Source organism: Gopherus evgoodei, chromosome 6 (genome assembly GCF_007399415.2).
Source record: "Gopherus evgoodei ecotype Sinaloan lineage chromosome 6, rGopEvg1_v1.p, whole genome shotgun sequence".
NCBI lineage: Eukaryota > Metazoa > Chordata > Testudines > Testudinidae > Gopherus > Gopherus evgoodei.
In genome coordinates, this window is record NC_044327.1 from 43,934,324 (window position 1) to 43,959,912 (window position 25,589).

General features: G+C 41.5%; 1 protein-coding gene across 4 annotated transcripts in view; it reads right to left on the bottom strand.

Moving 5' to 3' along the window:
* The window catches only part of GLIS3 (GLIS family zinc finger 3), a 280,584-nt gene that overhangs the window by 237,261 nt on the left and 17,734 nt on the right, over nt 1-25,589 (bottom strand). The window contains exon 1 of one of the 4 annotated variants that reach the window (XM_030567467.1): nt 790-845. The exons of the other annotated variants lie outside the window; for them this stretch is intronic. Within the exon in view, the coding sequence (XP_030423327.1) occupies nt 790-811 (22 nt within the window). The 5' untranslated portion in view covers nt 812-845. Of the gene's footprint in view, nt 1-789; nt 846-25,589 lie in introns of those variants that run through there. 4 annotated transcript variants of the gene reach the window in all.

Consider the following 25,589-nt stretch of genomic DNA (forward strand, 5'->3'; position numbering starts at 1 on the left):
GGGACAGGTTCCCCAGTGTGCACAGGGAGAGCACATGTTGCAGCACCTTTAAAAGGGTGCAGTATGTACTCCCCTCTGCAGTCAACTAGCTTAGATGGCCTGTGTGGAGGAGGGCATAACCCTGCTTCAGCCAGTCTCCCACCAACATAGCGCTGTCCATACCTGCATTTATGTTGGAGTAATTTATGTCACGCAGGGGAGTGGTTTATTCACACCTGAGTGACATAAGTTCTGCCAACGTCAGCTGTAGTGTAGGCAGAGCCTCAGAAGCAGAACTCCAGTGGTCTGTTACAATTTACACCAGCTGAGGATCTACCCCCAAAACACGACAGGGCTACTGCACGGGTGATGCAAGAATAGAGAGGTTCCTTGCTCCTCCCTCACCTAGAGCAAGGCCCAGTCTCACTCTTCACATTTTAGCAGGACAGTCCAATCTTATTCTCACCTAACCAACAAAAATCATTGTTTAGCAGGACACCAATGAAGAAGTGTACAATGAACAAGCATACAATGAATGATTTGTCAGATTTTAAATTGTGATTGCAATAGAAAATTTCTAACGAGTCTTTTAGTATAGTCCAGAATATTGGAGTCCTGTTTCTCAGTAAAGTATCTCTCTCTCTCTCTTTCCCCAAGAGACGGACGTGCATAAGTAGGACAAAACAGGCCAACTGCCACCACATAAGTTGAGAGGATGAAAGTTTTAACATTGACAGAGTTACAGGAAATGGCAGAGGTGTTATGCAAGCAGGAATGCGTAAATAACTTGACATTACACTAAATCTCTACCTGCTTCCCAAGTTAAAGACATTGTGCAAGGATGCTACATTGCTGTAACTCTTAAACCGTAGTGCTGAGTTAGATATTCCACATCTGAGCTTGCAAGAAATTTAAGGTGGCATATTCCCCTCTATTGCAGTAATGTGAAAGTGCTGCTGATGTAGTTTCCACGTGGGATCAGGGACAGAGCAGGGCATTTTAAAGAGACAGCTTCTCTTTTCTTATAGTTATTTCCTATGCATAACCTCTGCCTAAAGCAAACCAGCATTAAGAGCAAAATTAAATGTTGTTTCTCCTAAAAGATTATATAAGTATGTTATCCTAGATGTCAATTTAACCAGGCAGAAATAATAAGCATGCAGCCCACATAACATATGTAATTCTAAGGGCTTTATTACTCAGTTAATTAGTTTAGCTATTGCTTTCATGGTTCATTTACAAGCTTCATGCTTCATTAAATATCAATACATCTCATCACCTCAAAAAAACTTTTCAGTAAAAATACAATTGTCTTTTCAAGTGATAATCCTGTTAACTGGTATATACATTTCAAGCATGTCTATCAGACACTATCAATATTGAATTTCTACAGTAGCAGTATCTTGAAGCAGTAGGCAAATCTCAGGCTAGGCTAAAATGGAAAAGAAATATTTTTCAGAAGTGAATATCTTTTGTATAGAAAAACAAAGATGCACAGTTTTCAATATTAATAAAGCAATGCCCTGATCGCTACATGCTCTGCTCAAGCCCCTCCATGATACCAGCTTAGCAGTTCTTGGCAGTCCTGCATGGAAGGAAAGATAGTCTTGGCTTTCCTTTCTTACAAATCAGAGAAGCTCAGTTCCTGCAGAGGTCAGCCCTTTTACACAACATATAATTAGCCTGTGGAATTTGCAGCTGTATGGTATCACTGAGGCCACAAATTTAACAGGGTTTAATAAAGCTGTTAATGTGGCCAATGAGAACATTCCCAGCGACATTAGTTAGGATGAACAATTTTTACATAAGGGACATAAACCCTTGTGCTTCAGGACATATACCAGCCTCCGAGTGGTTTAGGAAGTTGCTTCACAAATGGGCAGCTTATTCCATAATTGGCAACACTGATGATTATTGCACCTTCCTTTGAAGTTTATACAATCACCCTCACACTCCATGTTGTTTGTGGTCACTACTGCAGATTATATTAATACAAACAGAAAATGGTCTCATTCTAAAGTCTTAATTACCGACGGACTTTACAGGCCAGCCATTATCAGCATTCTTCAATTTATGGCCTATTTATGCTCCTTAAAAGCTGAAATGTTACTACATCATGACCCACACAAAACCTTCCACTTGTCTTTCCACTCTTATCCCATCAAGTCACAGGGAGGCAAACCCTGGGAAAATCATACAAACAGCCACAAATATTTAAAACATGCATTGTCCCTACATGCTTCCACTCATCCCAAAGCTTTAGGCATTTCTCTTTCAGTTTTATTCTTTCATTAGCCCAAGGCATGCTAATTAACTGGAATTTCCCAAGGCTTTTGTTGTTGTGACAAAAAAAAAAAAGCAAGCTTATTTCTTCATGTTAAAGTGCGTCCATCTACCTTCCACAAAGCTAGTGGGAATAAGAGGTAGGATTAAGATCACTTGAATGAATCCTGCCCTGTAAAGACTACTGCAGTTCCTGCCCTCAGTCTTCATTCTTGCCAAAACTGATTTGTGGAGAATGACATCTTAACCACAGCTTTTATTTCACCAAGCAGGAGGCTGCTGAGTTTACATTGTTTGGGATCTGAAACTGGCTACTGAATAACATCTAATGTAAAGATGTAGGAAACAATATTGGCATACCAAAGCAACTGTGTGCATTATGTGTATGATGGGGTGGTGGAGGATGAACAATCTAAAAGATGACAAGAATTTTTCATGGCTAGAAGCACATAAAAGCCAGGCATATGCATGTGCTGCACTAGAATAAAACACCTTTGTTGAAAAGACAGAAAGTACTCTTGATGGAGACTGAAATCTTGTAAAGAAGTGCTGTAACCAGTGGATTGTGGGCAGTCAGAATTTTGTTTCTCTCAACTTTGCCTCTAAAAGTAAAGAGCAAGAGCAGCTTGAATAAGTTTAATGTAGCCAACTCACCATATGACTATGGGTACAATTTTCAAATGTACCTAAATGATTTAGGAGCCTAGGTCCCATTTGCAAAAGTGACTTAGGCATGTAGGAGACTGAGTCTCCTTGGAAGTCGATGGGACTTGGGATCCTAAATCACTTCAGGGCATTTGAAAATGCTATCCTATACGGTTATGTGATCATCTTTCATTGTAGGATTTATAGTGCATTTACCATGGTATTCTGGCTTGATTTTCATTAATGGTGGGCACACACAACTTTCTCTGAAATTAATGGGAGCTGAGGGGGCTCAGCATCTCTCAATATCAGGTCCTGTTAATAATTTAACTATTAATTTATTATTTTATTATCTACAGCACTTGAAATGTACATAAAGCTTCTCAGCTTGTAAAATATATATAAAAATTGTTTGTTAAATTACAGATGACATTCACCACTCTTGGGCAGCTAATTAAACACTGCACATATGCGCATGCACATGCCTTCAGCTCCAAGGCCCAAATGAATTTCAGTCCATTTCATTCTCCTGGGAAATAAAATTTAAAAAGAAGAAATAACTAGGTTGACCAGATGTCCCGATTTTATTGGGACAGTCTCGATTTTGGGGTCTTTTTCTTATATAGGCTCCTATTACATTGTATCTACAGGTGTCTACACTTTGAGCAGCGGTGTGATTCTCAGCTTGAGGAGAGATACTCATACTAGCTCTCATCCAGCTAATGTGTCAAAATAGAGTGGAGCAGCACAAGTGGGGGGATAGGCAAGCCAACCCCAAGTATGTGCCTAGGGTCTTTGAAGGGTACCCTATCTTATCTGAATCTATTTACGTAGCTATATGTAAACTTCTCATTGTAAACTACATATTTTAAACAGCAGCATATGGGTGCTAACATAGTAGCACCATGTCATTAAAAAGACTGGAGGTGGACGAGGGGTTTTAGCATTTGGACTGAGCAGTGCTTTGGAAACTGGGATGTTTGTGAAAAAAGCAAAGGCAGTAACGGGTGGGGTGGGGGGGAAGATAGCAGGCGTACAAAGAGGAAGGAGGAGAGATTGGGATGGAGAAGAAAAGCAGCAGAGGTAAAAGCCTAAGTTGAAACATCCCGCTCCCTCTACCTCATTTGACTTCATAGAGTCTGTGAAAGGCCCCTCTCCCCAAAGAAGTTGCTTCATCAGCAGCTCAGACACGGTGTACTCACTGGCAAAGTGCAAGCACTGAACAGGCTATGGTTATATACACACCTATCATTCCTATTACAGGCATTGACATATGTCTGTACAGGTGCTATGCAGATGGGTCTAACATTCACAGTGCATGTATAAGTAGAGGTATACTGCAAAGCATTATATTATTGAACCGTGATTTGAACTACGTAGACATATTCCAGGCAAAAAGAGACATACTGAAGGCATATGTCTGGTACATAAAAGGTATTGCTGCAGACACTGGGCAGTCACTACTAGACAGTAATGTTCCTTGTAGCTGCGTATTTTTGGTGAAATAACAATGGACTAGGGGCACATAGCAATAACAAACAGTGACAGTGTCTTGAAGAGCAGGCACTGAGAAATCAGCAAAACTAAAAATCAGGAAAAAACTAGTAATTCTTAAAAACTGGCAGATCTGGGGAGGATGCATACTTCATATGCTCTTTGTTATTTATGGGGCAAATTTGCCATAATAGGTTCTATCTTTTAGTACAAAGAGAACAGTTGCTGTGAAGGATCTTGGCTAATCTCAGTCTCTTTTGTGATTGGGTTATCACAAAACATACAGCAGTAAGCAGGGGAGTTCAGCAATTATGGCCCTGGAAATGCCACTAGTTAGATAGCTATGGTGGAGATTCATTTGCATCTTGTTAGTCATGTCGATATAGGGAGACCAGATGTCCCGTTTTTAAAGGGACAGTCCTGTTTTTTTGGGACTTTTATAGGCGCCCATTACTCCCCACCTCTGTCCCGTTTTTTTACAGTTGCTATCTGGTCACCCTATGTCCATACAAATTTAGACCCTCTATGCAAATCATTACATAAATGGATACCAAGTTCCGATATTTTAAGCAATTAAGATATTCTGTAGGAGAGAGAGGCCAAAATAATTCTTAGGAGAATCAAACAACAGTAAACTCTAGCATACAGCGTTAAAAGCAACAACATACCTACTGCAATAAAAATAATTTAAACTCTATTGTCAGTAAATTACATTGCACCTTAACATCTGAATAGTTTGCTATTGATGCCACATAAAGCATACATGCTGAGTTTTTCTTTTAATTGTCATAAAAATAACAGTGATAGAAATTTGAGTCGTTAATACACCAGACTTCTTCTAACAGAGTTGTCATGTTCTGCTCCAGAATAATCTGGGGCTTTTTGAACGTTCAGAGAATACCGGCATCTCCTGTATGTTATTCTTCCAACTTTTTTACAAAACTATTTCTACTTATTTAACATGTCTCTTCTATTTGGCAGTATGTCTCTAAACTGTGAATTAACCTTCTTTCAAACTTATTTTTAACACATGAATCTCCTGGAAGACTCTCTTATGAAAAAGTCTGAAAACAGAATTTAGTTGGGAGAAAAAGAACTAGTTTTCCATAGCAATTGCGCTAAAAACCTAGACAGTATAATGCAGAATATATGTTTTTAAACCATTTCATTGAATTCTATAGCAAGGATATAATTTTATATTAAACTCTATAAAGTGTTTATATTTTCTACTAGCTTCTATAGGACTTTTCCACAAAGACTAAAACAGGAGCTACTCCAATGGAAAACTATGATTTTTTTGCTTCATGCTTTAAAGAAAAGCACATTCACAGATTCCCAGGCCACAAGGGACCATAAATTGTTTCCATGCTCTGGAGACACCCTCGCAGCTTCATAGATACTAAGGTCTCAATCTACAAAACATTTACGCACATGCTTAACCTTAAGTATGTATGCAGTCATTCAAGTCAATGGGAATACCTGCATGACTAAAGTTAATGTGCATACATATTTTAATATGCTCGCTCTGCACAGCGCATTTGAATGTTTTGATGGGCAAGAGGAGAGTCCTTCACTCACAGTGAGTAGTGCCTTACTCCACTAATAGCCCCTTTGCTTTCCATAAGACTATCTTTGGTGTAAAGTAATATTCATCATGAATAATGGATTCACAATCTGGCCCTATAATATTTTCTGGATCAAATATTCAGTATCTCTGACAAAGGCAATGTTTAAAAACAATGTTTTCCTATGAAACTTGTGTTTTTCAAACTCCTCTAACTAAAGAGCGACAGTCCCTACAAACTCCAAGTTACACGCTCTCAGACATTTTCATAACAGCACAAAGAAGAACAATGTAATAATTAACTTTTCTCCTTACTTACTATAACCTAACGGTATTGGTTCTCTGCAAGACAAAACTTGCAATTTCTATTTTCTATTTCCATTCTCGGACACTGTCGGCCTGCTTCCTCTCTCATCAGTGCTGTTCGTCACAAGGGGCTCCTGGGAAAACAGGCTGTAAGGCAGGGGAAAATCTGTGGGGAGAGATGGGGCTCAAGAAGAGCTGAGTGGTGCTATAAGGGGACAGCAGCAGAAAAGGACTCTGTGTAAGGTAAGAGGACGAAAGGGCCTCAGCTCACAAGCATACCATAAAGCAGCACTCTGGATTGCTAAAGAGGCTAGATGAGGGAGAAGGCCTGTTAGGGACAGGGACAGAGTGGGAAATATTGAGACTGACAGGACTTTCATATTGCCCACCAGACTGCCGTGAGATGAAAGCAGCTTTCAGTCACTACCAACCTGGGCTAGATTTGGATCAGCAATAGAGGTTAAAGATTTTACAACTCCTTATTAGATTCATGATCCATCTAGTCCCCTTTGTCTTCTAAACATTTTCTGAGGCTGACTCAAAAAAATATTCCACATTTCAAGTAGCAATGAAAATGCTCATAATAGTCTGAAACGATGAGATATTCAACAAGCCAGCTCTATTTAATTTAATTCTACAGGACATGCCATGAGGTAAATGAAAGTCTCAGAGTTTAACAGCTTCCATATTTAGTAAGAAAAGGATTTTTTTAAAATGAGGAGAGGAATTCAAAATAGGAAAAAATGTAATGAACTAATGGTATTAGATGCTAAGTAAGACTCCAGTTACAGTGAGCTGTTAAATATACAAAATTATGTTGTGAAACAGCTAACCTCCCCATACATGGCTTGATCTAAAGTCCATAGAAGACAACAGTGACTTAATTAAACAGCAGGAGTAGATGAACACTTAAAAATACCAAAGATACTTTTTTAATGCGATTGTTAGTATGAAAAACAAGAGAAAAGAACTACTGAAAATATACAGCATACAGATATCTACATATTTACATATATTTTTACATTTTTAAGGATAAAAATTTAAACTTTAACTATACTGATTCAGTACTACACTAATAGTTAGACATGAAAATGTAATGTCTTTACAATGCATGTTTTACTCCTGCTAACATTAATGTTAACGGAGAGTCTGAGCTGACCTCTCTGATATGGATATGACAAGGGATAAGGAATTCTGCATTCTTCTCTGCCTAAAATTTCTTCCCGACACTCATGACAATGGGGTTGGAAAGAGGTTCTGAAGCTGGGAAGAGGCTTCTGAGCCATTTCTCTACATGTTGGAGCAGGGGGTTAGTGAAGCTGGGATGTGGGTTTCAATCCAGGTCAGATCAGGTGACATGATCTAACTAAATGCTTCATTTCTCCTCTATTACACAGAAAAAGTTCCTCCTTTTCTTCCATCCCATTAAAACTTACACTCCAATATTTTCATCCATAGAGCCACTATCTCCAGACAGATTGCAGTATCCTAATTGTGGGAGGATTTGGAGAGAACAAGTAATGTTGTTGCTTCCACCACTACCCAGCAACATGCCAGAAAAGGAACTCCTCCATGCAAACAGTCCTCTTGCTACATACACTGAGCTCCCAGTGAAAGCATAATTTCTCCTACATTACAACAGTTTTTAATTTATTTACTAACAGAAATCTTATAAAACTTGTTTTACAATTTAAATAGAGAGAAACTTAATATACACACAATATACAATTATGAAATGGCCTATGGACGTTCCGATAGCTGTAGTGATGAGACCTACTACCAGACACTTTCTTCAACTTTGTGCTATTGATCACATATTGTGGTCATGTTTTTCTATTCTTCCTCTTCTGTCTTGTGAGTTGTTAGTGCTGGTTAAAACATTTCTATATCTCATGTTAAGATCCAAACTTCTGGATTTTTTTACATTTAGATTCATAACCTGTCACTTCTCTTCCACCACCTTGATATGGTAATTCTACCAGCCACTAGGAAAGGAGCGATGAGTTCCTTCATTTCTTTCATACGATGCAGAGTTTACAAGACAATTTAACAAAAATACTAAGGAATTATCTGACAGCTGACTCTCTATTATCTGATTTTGGAGCATGTCCATCATACATGGAGAAATTCTCCCATTTCATTACATACTCTCCAGCATTTGCTTGTCCCTGTACACTACATTTGTTTAATTTTAAGGGGAGTTATGTGCCACTGAAATAATTTTAACATCATTTTCTTTTATTGTGTTTATTAAGGCTAGGGACCATTGTCCCATATTTTCTCCCATTTCTCAATTTTGGTGTCTATGTCTACATCAACTTTCCATCTTTTCCTGAATATAGTTATTTCTTCTACGTATACACTTCACAGATGTAGTAGTTTTTCAAATTCTGTCCGTTTTCCAAAGATTTGTCTTTTTGAGGCAGTGGGTGGAAGACTGTAGGCTCTGATATACTGGAGTCTTTTGTGAGTTGTTGTATTTCTTTTAGTGATCTAAATGTATTGTTTCTAAACAGCTGGCCAAATTGTAATACGCCTATAAAAATTCCCAAATGTCCTTGTTGTATTTCTTTTAGTGATCTAAATGTATTGTTTCTAAACAGCTGGCCAAATTGTAATACGCCTATAAAAATTCCCAAATTCCTATTTCCCAAGCTTTTATTGGGAGTTAAATTCTTTATTGTCTGCACTGGCAATAGAGGTAATGTGTAAGGGCTTAGTTTTCTAAATACATTATTCCACATTTCTATTTTTGCCTTCAGAAAATGATGGTTACTAATTCGGGCCTATAGGTTTTCTTTGTCCAGGGGATCACATGGAGTTGATAGCACAACAATCTTGTTCTATCTGTACTCACTCTATCAGTTAGTGTTATTTGGCACATCAGGTTTCTGATCTGACAAGCCTGATAATAGTACTTAGCATTTGGTAAAGCCAATCAGCCCTTTTGCCATGGTCTTTGTAAAGTAGGGGTAAGTCTACGCTGCAAAAAATTCCCGCAGTGCTGAGTCTCAGGCCTGGTCTACACTAGTCTGTTATTTCAGAATTATCCGAGTTATCCACATGACCAAACCAGCTTTTTCGATTTAAAGGGCTCTTTAAATTGTTTTCTGTACTTCACCTCAGCAAGTGAGAAGCGCTTAAATCAGATCGCAATCCCGGGTTAAAGTATTTGGACGCAATTCAAAGTTATTGGCCTCCGGGAGCTATCCCAGAATGCTCCCTTGTGACCACTCCAGACAACACTCTCAACTCCGATGCACTAGCCCAGTGGGCAGAAAAAGCCCTGGGAACTTTTGAATTTCATTTCCTGTTTGATCACCATCAGCACAGATGACCGTCAGCACAGTCCACCATCACAGGCAACTATGCAGAGTCCACCATCACAGGAGATTATGCAGTCCTGGATTCGCAGACAAGCTCCAGCATGGTCCAAATGGGAGGTACTGGATCTCATCACATGTCGGGGAGACGAGTCTGTTACGGTAGAACTATGTTCCAAAAAAAGGAAGGCAAATACATACGCTAAAGTCTCCAGGGCCATGACGGAAAGAGGCTACTCCAGGAACACACAGCAGTGTCGTACAAAAATCAAGGTGCTCAGGCAAGCATACCAAAAAGCCAGGGAGGCAAACGGGAGTTCTGAGTCACAGCCCCATACATGCCGCTTCTATTGTGAGCTCCATGCAATTATGGGGGGCGACGCCACCACTACCCCATCACTGTCCGTGGACACCTGCAAGGGGGAAGTTGCATGGAGCGAGGAGGAAGAGTCATTGAAGGATGAAGAGGAGGAGGAGGACTGTGCACAGGCAGCAAGTGGGGAATCCATTTTCCCCACTAGCCAGGAACTATGCTTAACGCTAGAGCCAATAGCCTCCCCCCCACTCCCAATGCGGGCTCCTGGACCATGACCCTGGGGAAGGTACTTCTGGTGAGTGAGAGCCTGATTGGAGTCGCACAGTGTGGGGCTGGGAGGAAACCAAGCAGCGCTGGGCTGTTCGCATATAGTTTAAAGGGCTCATGCCTGCTCAGAGCCTCATCGGAGCCACGTGGTGGATGAGAGGAGGAGGAGGAGGGGCTGGCTGAAGTGATCATCCCAGAGAGCCCGCAGGCCTTCCTTTATGGCAAACCCACCAGGCATTGCTTGCTATGGGAAAGGGGTCCCAGCAGTTTGAAAACATTGAAATGAATGTAGAAGAAGCAGAACCCCACATGCCCCTAGGCTGCCTGCAAGCTGAATTCTGTTGCCCAGCTGTGTGTGATGGCTTACTCATACCAAAGTGTCCCCTTTGTTCTCTGAAATGTATATTTTAAAATACTACCCTCCCTTTTTCTCCTCCCATAGGTGCAAATGTTTCAACACGGCCTCCATCTACTCTGATCTCAGAGACTTCCTGAGAGTGTTTGGAAAAGAGAATTAATTTAGAAAAATATATTCATTTAAGCTGCCACAGTTCTGCATAAAGTTTGATATTTGGACCAATTTCCCAGATCTGTTTTGATTTTCTTAAACCAAAGGAGTGTGATTAATTTTACATAAGTCTTGCCATCTTTTAGAAATATATATTCCCTTGGATCTTATTGAGTAGTTACCCATTTGTATTTATATTTATCTTTTATAGCGTTCTGTAGATCAGAGGACACACTTATAAATCAGGAGTTTTGACTTGTAGTTTATTTTAAATCCTGACACTTTGCCAGACTTTATGATTTTGCCTTGAAATTTGGGTAACATGTGAGCTAGATTTATAACAAATGTCATGACAACATCTGCATATAAAACTAACTTGTGTTCCTTGTTTCCTATTGTAATTCCATTTATATGAGGATTATTTCTGATTATTTGGGTGAATGACTCCATTACCACAGCAAAAATAAAAAAGACATAATAATTGGCATCATTGGTGTCTCTCTCTAAGGCGGAGTTTTTCTGATCAATATCTGTTTACTCTCACAGTAGAAGGAGGGTTGGACTATAAGACGAAAATCCAAATGTGGGCCTAAACCAAAGGTAGCTACAGTATCTTTGAAGAACTTCCAGGTCACTCTGTCAAAGCTCTCCTTCTAGTGATAAAAAAGAGATGGGACTCATTGAGTCTGCGAAGAGGATCAGGTCTAAAATTCTGAACATTATCTGTTAACTGCTAATATATCTAGGTAATAATGTTCTTCAGTCTGTTTGCTAGGACTGAAGCATACATTTTTGCATCTTGATTAGATTTTTAAAACATCTTTCCTGTTCCTTGAAAGCTAGGTGACCTTCATCCTATGCACTTTAAACAAATACCCGCAAGTCCTCTTGGAGCTGCCAAAAGTGGTCAAAGGTTAACAAGAAACACTGCAGATCTTATTAAGCTGAACCAATGCTAATTAATAAAGACACTAGTGCTAAGCTGATTTTTTTAAAAGCACTATATGTTCTGAGAATGCTGGTTAATGAGAGAATAGTTACAATTGATTAGCTATAGTTTGCAAAGCAACTACAGATTTATTAATACGTGTTCCAACTGTAATCTTCAATAAATATACACTGTAGATCAGTTACATTGCAGCTGAACTGTTCTTAGAAACCAGACTTTAGAGATGTCATAATAGGATATAACAAGGTATACTTTAATATGGCTATTCACTATTCCTGGCTGCCAAAGTAGATTTCCCATTGTTAATGTCAGAGAGTGGAGAAGACTGTCCTGCACCGATACCGAATACAACATGAACTCAGATGAATGTTAAAAGATCACTTTGGCTTCTTTAAAATGTCTCCATGGTAAGAACGGGGCTGCCTGGGGGGGGGCAAGTGGGACAATTTGCTCCAGGCCCCTTAGGGGCCCCGCGAGCCGCTCCGCATTTTCAGCGGCACTTCGGTGGCAGGCCCTTCCCTAGCTCCAGGTCTTCAGTGGTGGGTCCTTCAGTGCAGCGGAAGACTCGAAGAGAGAGAAGGACCCGCCGCTGAGGTGCTGCCGAAGCCTCAGAGCGCTGCCCAGTGAGTACAAGCGCCGCAAGCAGGTGAAAAAAAAAAAGAAGCCGCAATTGGTGGCACCTAGGCTGCTCTACCGCCGCCACTTCATTCTTCAGCTGTATTCAGCGGTGGGTCCTTCCCTCCAAGAGGGACCCACCGCTGAATTGCTGCCAAAGACCCGGCCCTGCCCCAGGCCCCCTGAATCCTCTGGGCAACCCTGGATAAGAATATAGACTCCTTTTCTACCCCTGTAAGTAAAACCTTTAAGATGAACTAATACAGTCTTTGATTTATTTTCAGTTTTCTACATCATATGTTTAAATAAAAGTATTTGAAAGGACATTGTTGAGTCAGGAGGTAAAAATGTTGAGAGCACTAATGTCCCTTAGGTAACAAAATCCCACTGAAAGCCACCTAGAGGCTTCTGAAAATCTTACCTGTAATCTACAGAAAAAGTCTACCTTGAAAAATGTATATTGTAAAGTTGCATGGGTGGGCTTTTCAAAGCACTCAGAGCATGCCTGATTCTTCACCTACTGAAGTCAGTGTTAAAAAGATTAATTTCAATGGGAGCAGAGTTAGGCCAATGCTGAGTGTTTTTGGAAATCTCACCATGTAGATACTTTGTGTGCCACATTAAAAGCTATCTTAAAAATTCATTGTTCCCACGTAGAATAAATATAAAAGAAAAGATGGCTTTTGTCTCAAGCTTGTGCATAAACGAAGTTGTAGCTTACACTATGGAACTGTTGCTCCCTTCTTGCTAGTGTAAGATTGGGGTAACTCGGGCCTACAGCTAAAACTTAGGTTGACCAAGCTACATCATTGAGGACTGTGTAAAATTTCCCACCCTGTGTGACACAGTTAAGTCGACCTAACCCCGACACTGTAGCTAGGTCAATGGAAGAATTCTTCTTCCACTTTTCTGGATCTAGGCAAAGCCACTCAAATTAAGGGAAAAATTAATCTGTGATCAATTAGGTTCTCTGGATGCGGCAGTTTTAGTTCATTTAGTGTTTTAAACAATTCAGGGGCCAATTTCTTTTAAAAATTACTGTAGTGCAATCCTTGTAACCAGGAAGTTGTATCCAAAAGCAGAATTTGGCCCTAGAAGTATATCTTTTAGGATCAGGAAGAGAAGGAGGATATGCATTTCCTGATTGTCTGAACATAAGGAAAAAATGGCAGGGAGGACATGGAAAGTTCATGAGAATTAAGACAAAAAAACAGGGAAATCTATTGTGCTGCATTTCTAATTTAAGCCTGTATGTTTTATTATTTTACCTTTGTATATGTGGGACTGATTTAAAATGTTGCAGCCTTTATTTTCAGCCATTTTGTGGCATGTAGATCAAAAGAGGTGTGGGGAGGGAGCTGGTGTTGATGGTAGGGTGACCAGACAGCAAATGTGAAAAATCGGGACAGGAGTGGTGGGTAATAGGAGCCTATATAAGAAAAAGACCCAAATATCAGGACTGTCCCTATAAAATCGGGACATCTGGTGAGCTGGGTGTACTGCTGAGCTGCACGGTACTTAGATCTGGAAGTTGGAAGATGCTGCTTCGAGGCCTAGAGAAGGCAAATCCACAGCACCTCAAAGTCTGGGAATGGTGGGAATAATAAGCCCATCTGCGCTAGGTGGATGGAGGGAAAAGAAGGGAAGGGGCAGAGAGAGCAACCACAGCAACAAGGAAGGAGAGATTAGGCAGCAAGATACTCGTACCGCTTCCTGCCCTTGCCTCCAAGTGAGTTGTAGTGCTCCTGGGGTTTTGAAGCTCTGAGCTGGTGTGTGGCCCCTTATGACACAACATGCATTTGGGTCATAAACTTCCAATTGCTAAAAACTTCTACTCTAGCTAGAGGAAGTGAAAGCTTTTTCTTACAATAAAGATCTCAATTCAGGTTCTATCTGGTCACTCCAACAGATACAGCACAATAGAGGAAATCAGTGTTTAAAGGCTCTTTTCTCCTGAGTTTGCAGAAAATACATCCCTGCTTGGCCTAACTATTTGACACACTAATAGCTTGAAACAGAATATGGGTCAATTTTACCACTGCTGCCTTTTCACAAAAAGGCATTTTGAAAGCCTTTATGACAAGATGATCAGAGAGAAAAATTTCATTCAGGAGCAATTACCCTATTCTATGTTGGGATTTGTTCCATTTAACTTTCAGCATGAACTGTGATGTGTGTTGAAGCAGGACTGGTATTTGGACAGTTAGGACTGTGGAAAAAGCATCACTAATTGGGTGTCTTAGAAAATATTTTTCTCTCTTGGATGTATATAATTTAGCTTTAAGGAAATAAACGAGAGTACCACAATAGGTTTCTATTCACTGCACACTATAAATGTTTGAAATTGACAAATGTGATTAACCTATTTGTCTAACAGAAAGATAATGTACCTAACTGTTTTAGTGACATTCCTTAGTTGAGGTTAAATTAAACAAATAGCTACCCAGGTGTGTGTTTATTGGGCACTCTATGAGCTGGGTTCCATCATCCTTAGGCACAATGAGGCATACCTTATTCTTTCAGTAGTTCCATTGATGATGAAGTCCTATCTTTTTACACTATAATTTTGGAGATAGGGAGTGCCTTCCTGCATGTCTGTCCCGTGATTGGGTCTAAAACAGTAAAGGAGATTTTTTTCAAAACTTGGAGGTCTGTGGTTCACCCACAAAAATGTATATGCACAACCACACAGCTGGTTGCATGCACAAACAAGCTAATTGCATATGTTGCACAAGCACACAGTTGATAGAGAGTGCATATACGGACAGTATATATATGTATCTTTTCACATTCAAGTACTTTCCATATGCTTATGCAAACTTGTTACTTATGTGCATTGGCATTTTTTATAATTGAAACATATGACCAGAATTTTGAATATTTCTCCCTAAATTTTATCTTATTCGAGCTGTAGTGCAACATTTTGGGCCTAACGGACAATAAATGAAGATGGCAGTGCTGGTGGGGGGAGTTAGGTCTGTCAGATAAACAAATAGCAGTAAGATACAATGGTTCTGTCTTCCCTAAGCACTGCAAATGATCATTATGAAAGTGAGCATAGAAGTGTCTATCTTCACACACACCAGCTGGACTCCTGCCATTGTCTCTTTTCCTTCAAATATACTGTTGTTTATAAGAGATACAAAGGATGAGGATGAGAGCATTGTCTACACTAGGGGAGGGGATCAATTTAAGTTACGCAGCTTCAGCAACATGAATACCATAGGTGAAGTCAACATACTTAGATCAACTTTCCATGGTGTCTTCACTGCAGTGAGTTGACTGCTGCTGCTCCCCCATTGACTCTGCCTGCGCCCTTGGTGGTGGTGGAGTATAGGAGTTGACGGGAGAGCACCTGGGGGTTGATTTATTGTGTCTAGTCTAGACACGATAAATCGATCCCTGCTGGATCGATTGCTGCCCGCCGATCCGGCCTGTACTGAAGATGTACCCTTACTTACATTTTGATAAACAAAGATCTCTTCCTCCTTTACTGTGTTGTCATAGCCAGCTTGGTCCCAGGATATTAGAGAGACAAGACGGATGGAGTAATATCTTTTAATGGACAACTTCTATTGGTAAGAGACAAACTTTTGAGCTTAAGTTACAAAGAAGAAGAGCTCTGTATAAGCTCAAAAGTTTCTCTCTCTCACCAACAGAAGTTAGTCCATTAAAAGATATTACCCTACCCACCTGTATCTCTTCCTCCTGGCATTTTTGTGCATTACGTTAATTTACAACTAACCAGAGATTTTGTTTGCTGGCAAGGGCACTGATATGAAATCAGTAGAAAAGAAACAGTGTTTTTATTTAACATTTATTGTTAGGAAAACAGCTATCAAGTCAAGTTTGCTTTCTTGAAGGTCCTGGGCTATACTGTGGCATGAGAAGCAGAAGTAAATAAATAGAAATTATATAAATCAGTCTTTATTCCTGACAGCAAAGAGAAATAAATTGCAGCTCATATTTCCATATAATTTCATATTGATTTACAAAACACAGTGGACCTAGATGAGCGGGGCTTACAGGTTAGTACAAACTGCAGCTGCATATTAGCTTTTTGAAGCTTTCCAAGTTCCTCAAGGAAAAATGTGTAACTTTCATATATATGTCCTGATTCCACTCCACTGAACAGATCACCATGTACTGTATTTTAATCTTGCCTGTGCATATGCAGTGGCTAATTTTCCAAGTGGATTTGCAATATTACTGTAAAATATGATCAAAGGCAAAGTGGTCAATAAGGACATCATCTGGAGCAGTCTTGCCCATGGTCCAGGAGTGGGAAAGAGCGAATCAAAACTTAGACGCCTTAAAAATGCCATCACAGAGAGGTATCACAATTTCATCACATGCTAGCAATTTTGCACATAAAAGTGTCAAAACTTAATAACATTTTTGTCGTCATTTTATTTGTCCAACAAATTTAGTAATGGAGATAAAAGATATCAAATGCATTTTGCTGCTGCAGTTCATTTTTCAGCACTGTTAAGAGAATACACTAACCAGAACATAACTTTGTATTTGAAAACTTAATTTTTACAGCAGTTATAAAACTTTTGCTCATTGTACAAAAGAAAATAAGCTTCTGATTTAATTATTTACTATTAGCATTTGCATCACACCCATCACCATATTATTTATATAACAGTACAGTCTACAGGCCATAACTGAAGTCAAAGCCCATTGTGCTAGGAACTGTACCATCATAGTAAATGATATGCTGCCCGAAAGAGCCTACATATTTTTTTCAGTTACTGAGTAAAATCAGATTATGGAAGCGATCAAGAGGAAGAAATAGATTTAGTTCAAGGGTCAACAGGTGAAGTTTTCTCTACAGTTATGTAGAACTACAGAGAACAGAAGCAAATGATTTGGATTTCTTTGAGAAGACTTTAAAATACTGGGGCAGAGATGGGTGTTTGTGGAGGCACAAAGAGGTAAAATGAGTTGCTCAAGGGCACATAGCTAGTCACTAGGGAGTCCAGCAACAGAAACCAAGGATGAAATCGCAGCATCACTGAAGTCAATAGGAGTTTTGTCATTGACTTCAGTGGAGCCAGATTTTCATACCAGGTCCCCTGAATCCCAGTAGTCAATCTACTAGACCTCACTGCCTTACTGATGAGAAGGTGTGTGTTTTCTTTTAAGCACTTAAAGAAAAGCTTGCCCATTAAAACAAAACATAGAAAGGTACTAACTGCAGTGAAAAGCATAACATTCTAGTTCATTTTGAAAATAGGGTGCTTTGTAGGTTATGGCATATACAACTCCAAACGGCATATACAGCTAGGATAGGACTTTAGGTGCAACCCCTAGAGAAGATAAAAGTCACATGGTCCAGAAATGTAGGTGCTAATATACCATGAGAAAGGCCATGCTTGCACTATCCAGTGCACTAAGAAACAGGACACACCGGAAGTCGCTGAAGACAGTTATTATGACAAACAGAATCCCAAATATTTCAACATGGTCTTTTTAAAATGAGTCACAAGACCCAGACCTGCTCCCACTGAAGTCAATGGCTCCCTATCAAATTCAACTGGAGCAGGAGCAGGCATATATAGTAACTCCCCACTTAACATCCTCTCACTTAACATTGTTTCAATCTTAGTTCCCTGCTCAACTACAGAATATGCTCCATTTAAAGTTGTGCAACGCTTTTCTATAATGTTGTCTGGCTGCCTGCTCTGTCCACAGCAGGCAGCCCCACAATCAGCTCCCCTACGCCCCCGCCAGTACCTCCCACCCACCAGCAGACCCCAGAGATCAGTGCCTCCCCGTCTCCTGCACGTGGCAATCAGCTGGCTTGCGGCATTCAGGAGGGACGGGGGGAGGAGCGAGGACTCAGCGCACCTCCCCCCTTCCCTCCTCTGCCTCCTGCCCATGGCAATCAGCTGGCTTGCAGTGTTCAGGAGGCAGGGGGAGGGAGGGGGAGCCTGAACGCGGTGTCCTCCCCCTCCCTCCTGAACGCTGCAAGCCAGCTGATTGTCACGGGCAGGAGAAGGGAGGGAGTGGGGAGGAGCAAGGATGCAGCGTGTGGAGTAAAGGGGGAGGATGAGGAGAAGAAGAGGCGGGATAAGGGTGGGGGCTTGGGGGAAGGGGTGCGTGGGCGGGCCAAGGGTTGAGCCTCCCACCCCTGGTGCTTGTAGAGTAGAGGAAGCTGCTGCTGCTGCTGCACAACTTGCTTCTCCTAGCCTACAGCACCTTCAGCCTCCTTGCCTATCTCATTGTCTCCAGTGCCTATGTGGGGTAAGGCAGGGGCACCTCCCAACTATAATACTGTACTGTAGGGCAAAAAAAAATTCCGTGGAACCTAACACCCCCATTTACATTCATTCATATGGGGAAATTGGACTCGCTTAACATCGTTTCACTTAAAGTCGCATTTTTCAGGAACATAACTACAACATTAAGTGAGGAGTTACTGTATTGAATAGAGAACGTACCTCTTAGCCTATCAGGTCTGCCCACATATTTGGACCAAATTTTGTTCTCATTTGCACTGCTACAATCTGAAAGATTTTGCAGACATGAGAACTCTGGAAGGCCATATTTGCACTCCAAGCACAGAGCAGCTGTAGCAAGAATGGCTCCTCTTTACTTCCTATTAAGAACAGCTGAAGCAAAAGCAAAAGCTGGGAAATCTGGGCTTCTCCAAGAATGGTGGTGACAATGAGGACCAAATAAAGCACTGAGATACCATGGTGAAGAACATGGTATAATATAGCTAAATAAATAGAAATTGTCCAAAGAAAGCACAATATAAGTGAGTACAAAAGTGGCTTTCAAAAACCTGCATTTGCACACGTCTGGGTAACTGTGCACAAAATGGACACCCAGTTACTCAGTTGAAATGCACACATGCCTAATAATGCATTTTTTGCATGTTACTCCCGGTGGAATTATGTGCCACTGCTCATGCACAGAATTTATGTCTCCCACAGATTTCTTTGCTTCCCTGCAGAAAAATGACTTTCTGACAGGGAAGCAAAGGGAAAATACAAGAGCGGTCACATGATCTTTTCCAGCAGTATGTTTTGGGAGCCTAGGGCAGCCTTCGGAGAGGTAAATCACTGTGGGGCAGGAGGCAAGACTGGGGAAGACCTGGCTGGTGAGTCCTACCCGGCGCTGGACTCAGCTGCTAGTCCTCGCTGGGTTAGGGAAGATGGGACTTCCTCTTCCCCTGCACAGCATCCAGGGCTGGGTCAGACCCACCTCCAGAGTTCTTCCCAGCTGCAATAAGCTCTGCAAAGTCTCCCCCCTCCCCACTCCTGCTTCCTGCACCCATTGTTCCTCAGCTGCAGGGGAAGGCATCCCTGTTCAGGGGAGCTGCTCCCCCATCTGCCCAACCCCCATGCATCCAGACCCTCTCATACCCAAACCCTCCCGCCAAGCCTCACCCTGCACACTCAAAACCTCCCTGCTGAGCCCCACCCGCCTGCAACTGGAACACTCTGACAAGCCATCTGCACCCAGATCCCCACACCACTGAGCCCGTTTCCCAGTATCTGGACCCCCACCAAGCCCCTACATCCAGACCCCCTGCTGCGCTCTTTCCCATCCACAGCCAGACCCCCCACTGTGCCCCAGCCACTTTCACCTGGATCCCCCACAGAGTCCCATTACTGTTGCATCCAGAACCCTCCAACAAGCCCCTGTGCATCCAGATCGCCCCATGCCCAGATCCCCCACTGAGCCCCTGCACCCAGACTGCCCCACACAAAACCCTCAACCCACACCTGGATGCTTCCACACTAAGCCCCTCCATACTTAGATCCTGCCTTTCTGAGCCTGCCTGCCCACACCGGGTGCACCTGGCACAGATGGGCAAGACCCTGGGGTGTTTCTGGGGCAGGCCCAGTCCTTGAGCTGTGTCAGGGTTGGGTGTAGCCTCACCGCTGAGTCCATGTCCCCGGAGGGGAGCTGCACAGTGATTTCCCATCTCTGTGCGGCCAGTGGCCTGTGCTCCCCAATGCCATGCTGTAGCCTGCACATTTATTTGACAAATAACATTTGCAGAATTTTAAAACATTGTGTGCAGAATTTTTATTTTTTTGGCACAGAATTTTTAATTATTTCTTGCGGAATGCCCTCGGGAGTAGCATGTGCACCTATTTCCCTTTCCTGTGAAAATGCAGCCCGGAAATGTACTTAATAATACTTTGTGTTAATATAATGCTTTTCATCCAAAGCTCTCAAAGTGCTTTAAAAATGTGGAGGAGTCATATTATCCCTAATTTATAAATGAGGAAACTGAGGCACAGAGATGTTAAGTTACTTACCCAGGTTACACAGCAAATCCATAGCAGAGCAGGGAATTGGACACATGTTGGAGTCCTTGTCTGGTGCCCTCTACATTAGACCTTGCTACCTTCTAGGTAGATATTATAGTGATTTCAAGAATTTGCTGAGACACCAGTTCTAAACTTCAGCCAAGAGGACAGTTACAATGTGTACCTCCTGTATGAACACAGACATTGGTGTTGCCGCCTACTGGAGAAAAAGCAGAACTGAAAATCACTTGCTAATGTGGAGATTCTCAAAAAAGGCTAATGAAATAAGATAAATAGTTGGTTGAGCGTTTTGTTTGTTAGTTTTTATTTGTTGCATTTTTATATGGGTTTTAAAAAATGTTTAAACTTAAGGAGCCTATTTTTCCTCTCTGTCACACTAATGTAAACCTAGTGAGCTTGAGTCACCCTCTGTAGTGTAGAGGGATGTAAAATGCATACACACCCATCCACACTCCTGCACCAGTGAGAGCTGCTGAGCCCCAGGAGAGAGCAGCTGGCATCTGCATTGTCATCATTCTCCAGAGATCACACTGGGGAGGGCATTTCTAATTTACAACCAGTGCTCTTTAAGAACCCCACCACTGAGAGCAGCCTATAGAATTTGCTGGATCAGCATATCATTCCCCCTTGCAGCCTGTTCATGCCTCCTCAATTGCCTCCTCAATAGCCAGTAATGCCAACTTTGGGGGCTTCATTAGCCAGCTGCAGGCCTCCTGGAGATTAGAGTCCTCAGGTACTTTTCACTGCTGTAACCTGCCCACAGTGTGAAGCACAAAGTGGCATAGGACAGTGCTGAACAACACCCTCTGTCTTCAGTTGGGTTGCACCACTGTAACAGAGGAGAATTTGGCCTCCGAAGTTTGTAGATACACCTCTACCTCGATATAACACGACCCGATATAACACAAATTCAGATATAACCCAGTAAAGCAGTGCTCGGGGAGGGGGGGGAGAGGTTGCACACTCCAGTGGATCAAAACAAGTTCAATTTTGGATACATGTGATTTATCTAAAAAAAAAATAATTTTTTTTAAACTTAATTGCCATAACCTACAAAGCACCGGGAAAAAGGGTGAAGGATTGAATATAACAGGAATTAAATTAAATTCTAACATAGAATGGATAAGTGCTGGAATTATGCCTAATACTCTTGAGGGATTTTAGAGTTCCAATATAAAAGTAGATCCATTTTGGCACAAGACCTAATACTCTTGAGGGATCTTTGTAAGTTGCCTGGGGCTTTTGTATATGTGTGACTATGTGTTTGCTAGTTTCCTTGTCTGTTCACATTTTCTTTAATTTAAAACAAACAACCAAACAATAAGAAAAAGAACCAGAAGTTCATGCTTGAGATCATTTCTTTTAGACTCCCCAAAAATGACTCCTGGGATTCACTTGGGTATTGTGTGACAATATACTTGAAAAACTGCACATCAAATACATCTTTTATGCTCAAGGTGTCTCAATAGTTGAATTAAATTTGAAGCATGAACAATGCAAAATAAATTGCATTCTAAAACATCCTCTGCCAAAGGAACCTCTTGCAACAATAATGTACCCAGTACAGCTTAAATGGAAATCAGGGGAAATATACCTCAAATACACTATCTGCAGTATGCCAAGCCCTACCATATATATTTTTCCAGCATCTTTACAATCCATACAAATACTATTGTATAGGTTGTTGTAATTAAGCTTTGAAAGGTTCATGCACTAAATTGTGTTCATTTGGCAAAAGCCAAATCTGGTTGAAGAATTCACCCAGGCCAGGCCTCTTTCTGTTGTCTTCAAATGCATCTCCCAGCCAACTGCCAGAAGTCCCCATTTGTGATCTCCTTGTGATCAAGTCTAGTTTTGTTTTTTTTAACCATGTCAAGTCTGCTGAAGTATGTGGATACAAACTAAGATCAGTATCATTTAATCACTTCACTGCTGCTTAAACATTGTCAATAACCAGGCTTATAAACTGTTGAAAACTGATTAAAGAGAACAACTGGAAAAAAAGTAAGACCGCATTAAGCTTTCCATGTAAGGAGCTCTACAGCATACTGATGAACTTCTTTTTCAGATTGTGCCAACTAACAAATAAAAACAACAGTACTAAAGAGCAAAATAACTCTGTAAAAGATTTTGAATGTGGCTCAAGCTGCTTACTGATTAACACTTTTGCACATAACACTCCTCTCAAACCTGTGCAGTTATTGTTCCTGGTAAAACAAGACTTTGTTGACAGCTAGGGACAAATGATCCTTACTGACCAAGTTCACAGTTCTCACACAGCTTAACAGTTTGAGAGCTGCTCCTTTTTCCACAGCTAGTCCAAAAACCTTGGCATGATTGACAATTTATTTATTTATTTATTTATTTATTTACCATGAGGAAGAGTCTTAGGGCTTGTCTGCGGGAACAATTAGTCTGCAGTAAACTGGGGTGTAAATCTACCCCACAACAGCCTGCCACAGTCTAACTGTTTATGTGCACTTTGCTGATACATATTAACAGTTCGCTAGAGTGTTATGAGCTGGTCACAGACTGATAATATCCTGGATAAACCTGATGGAATTAAGTTAAACCTTATTGAATTAGATGTAATAACTTCAGGGTCCATTGTATTAAAAATACAGTTGTTTATATAGTATTTTGAGATTGTATGTAATTTTGGGTGCTAATGTAATTCCTTCGGTTATCAGCTATGAACTTGTGACCTTAGAAGAGACCCCTTTGGTGGGGTTTGAACAACTAATCTCCTGCCAGAGCCCATGTTAAAGTTGGGATGATCTCCGGTAAACTTATTAATATGTGTGTACATGCTTTCATTGTTTTTAATATGTTGTCTCTGTACTGCTTGTATAGGAAATGCCGTGTGATGACTTATTACTATTAGTTATCACTCTGTTATTAATCTGTGAAAAGAAAGCAAGCAAGCCTGTTTAGGAAGCCTGTCTTTTGTTGGGAATAACACAGTAAAGGCAGGGAACCATTCAACCTGGAGATAACCCAGTCAGAGGAGAAAGAGGGTCTGCACACAAGAAAGGCAACAGCTAGCGAGCCAAAAGCCTGAGAGTGGCTGCCCTTGCTGAACCACTGGGGGGAAATACAGATGCAGTTGCCCTGAATTGTGACAGACTTGATCAAAGTGCTCTCATGAACTGTTACCATGCATCAGCAGAGAGAACAAAGACAGTTAGACCACAGAAGGCTAGTATGGGGCAGATACGCATCTCAGCTTGTCATGGTCTAATCGTTCATGGAAACAATCCCTTAATGACCTCATGTATCAAGCATGTCCCACTTTATTGCACACAGTTTTCAGCAAAAGTACAACAGCAATCAAACCCACAAATCCACAAGGAAGAAAGGAGAGCAGCAGAATATGGACCCTGGACTTCAGAAAAGCAGATCCTGACTCCCTCAGGTAACTGATGGGCAGCATCCCCTCGGAGAACAACATAAGAGGGAAAGGAGTCCAGGAGAGCTGGCTGTAGTTTAAAGAATCCTTATTGAGATTGCAGGAACAAACCATCCCGATGTGTAGAAAGAACAGTAAATATGGCAGGCAAACAGCTTAGGTTAACAGTGAAATCCTTGCTGATCTTAAACACAAAAAAGACGCTTACAAGAAGTGGAAGTCTGGACAAATGACCAGGGAGGAGTATAAAAATATTGCTCAGGCATGCAGGAGTGAAATCAGGAAGGCCAAATCACACTTGGAGTTGCAGCTAGCAAGAGATGTTAAGAGTAACAAGAAAGGTTTCTTCAGGTATGTTAGCAACAAGAAGAAAGTCAAGGAAAGTGTGGGCCCCTTACTGAGTGAGGGAGGCAACCCAGTGACAGAGGATGTGGAAAAAGCTAATGTACTCAATGCTTTTTTTGCCTCTGTCTTCATGAACAAGATCAGCTCCCAGACTGCTGCACTGGGCAGCACAGCATGGGGAGAAGGTGACCACCCCTCTGTGGAGAAAGAAGTGGTTCAGGATTATTTAGATGAGCACAAGTCCATGGGGCCACATGCATTGCATCAAAGGGTGCTAACGGAGCTGGCAGATGTGATTGCAGAGCCATGGCCATTATCTCTGAAAACTCATGGTGATAGAGGGAGGTCCCAGATGAGTGGAAAAAGGCTAATGTAGTGCCTATCTCTAAAAAAGGGAAGGAGGAGGATCCAGGGAACTACAGGCCAGTCAGCATCACCTCAGTCCCTGGAAAAATCATGGAGCAGGTCCTCAAGGAATCAATTCTGAAGCACTTAGAGGAGAGGAAAGTGATCAGGAACAGTCAGCATGGATTCACCAAGGGCAAGTCATGCTTGACTAACCTAATTGCCTTCTATGAGGAGAAAACTGAGTCTGTGGATGAGGGGAAAGCAGTGGATCTGTTATTTCTTGACTTTAGCAAAGCTTTTGATATGGTTTCCCACAGTATTCTTCCCAGCAAGTTAAAGAAGTATGGGCTGGATGAATGGTCTATAAGGTGGATAGAAAGCTGGCTAGATCGTCGGACTCAACGGGTACTGATCAATGGCTCCATGTCCAGTTGGCAGCTGGTATCAAGCAGAGTGCCCCAAGGGTCGATCCTGGGTCTGATTTTGTTCAATATCTTCATTAATGATCTGGAGGATGGCGTGGATTGCATCCTCGGCATGTTTGCAGATGACACTAAACTGGGAGGAGTTGTAGATGCCCTGGAGAGTAGGGATAGGATACAGAGGGACCTAGACAAGTTAGAAGATTGGGCCAAAAGAAATCTGACAAGGTTCAACAAGGACAAGTGCAGAGTCCTGCACTTAGGACGGAAGAAACCCATGCACTGCTACAGACTAGGGACCGAATGGCTAGGGGCAGCAGTTCTGCAGAAAAGGACCTAGGGGTTATAGTGGATGAGAAGCTGGATATGAGTCAACAGTGTGCCCTTGTTGCCAAGAAGGCTAATGGCATTTTGGGCTGTATAAGTAGGAGCATTGCCAGCAGATCAAGGGACGTGATCATTCCCCTCTATTCGACATTGGTGAGGCCTCATCTGGAGTACTGTGTCCAGTTTTGGGCC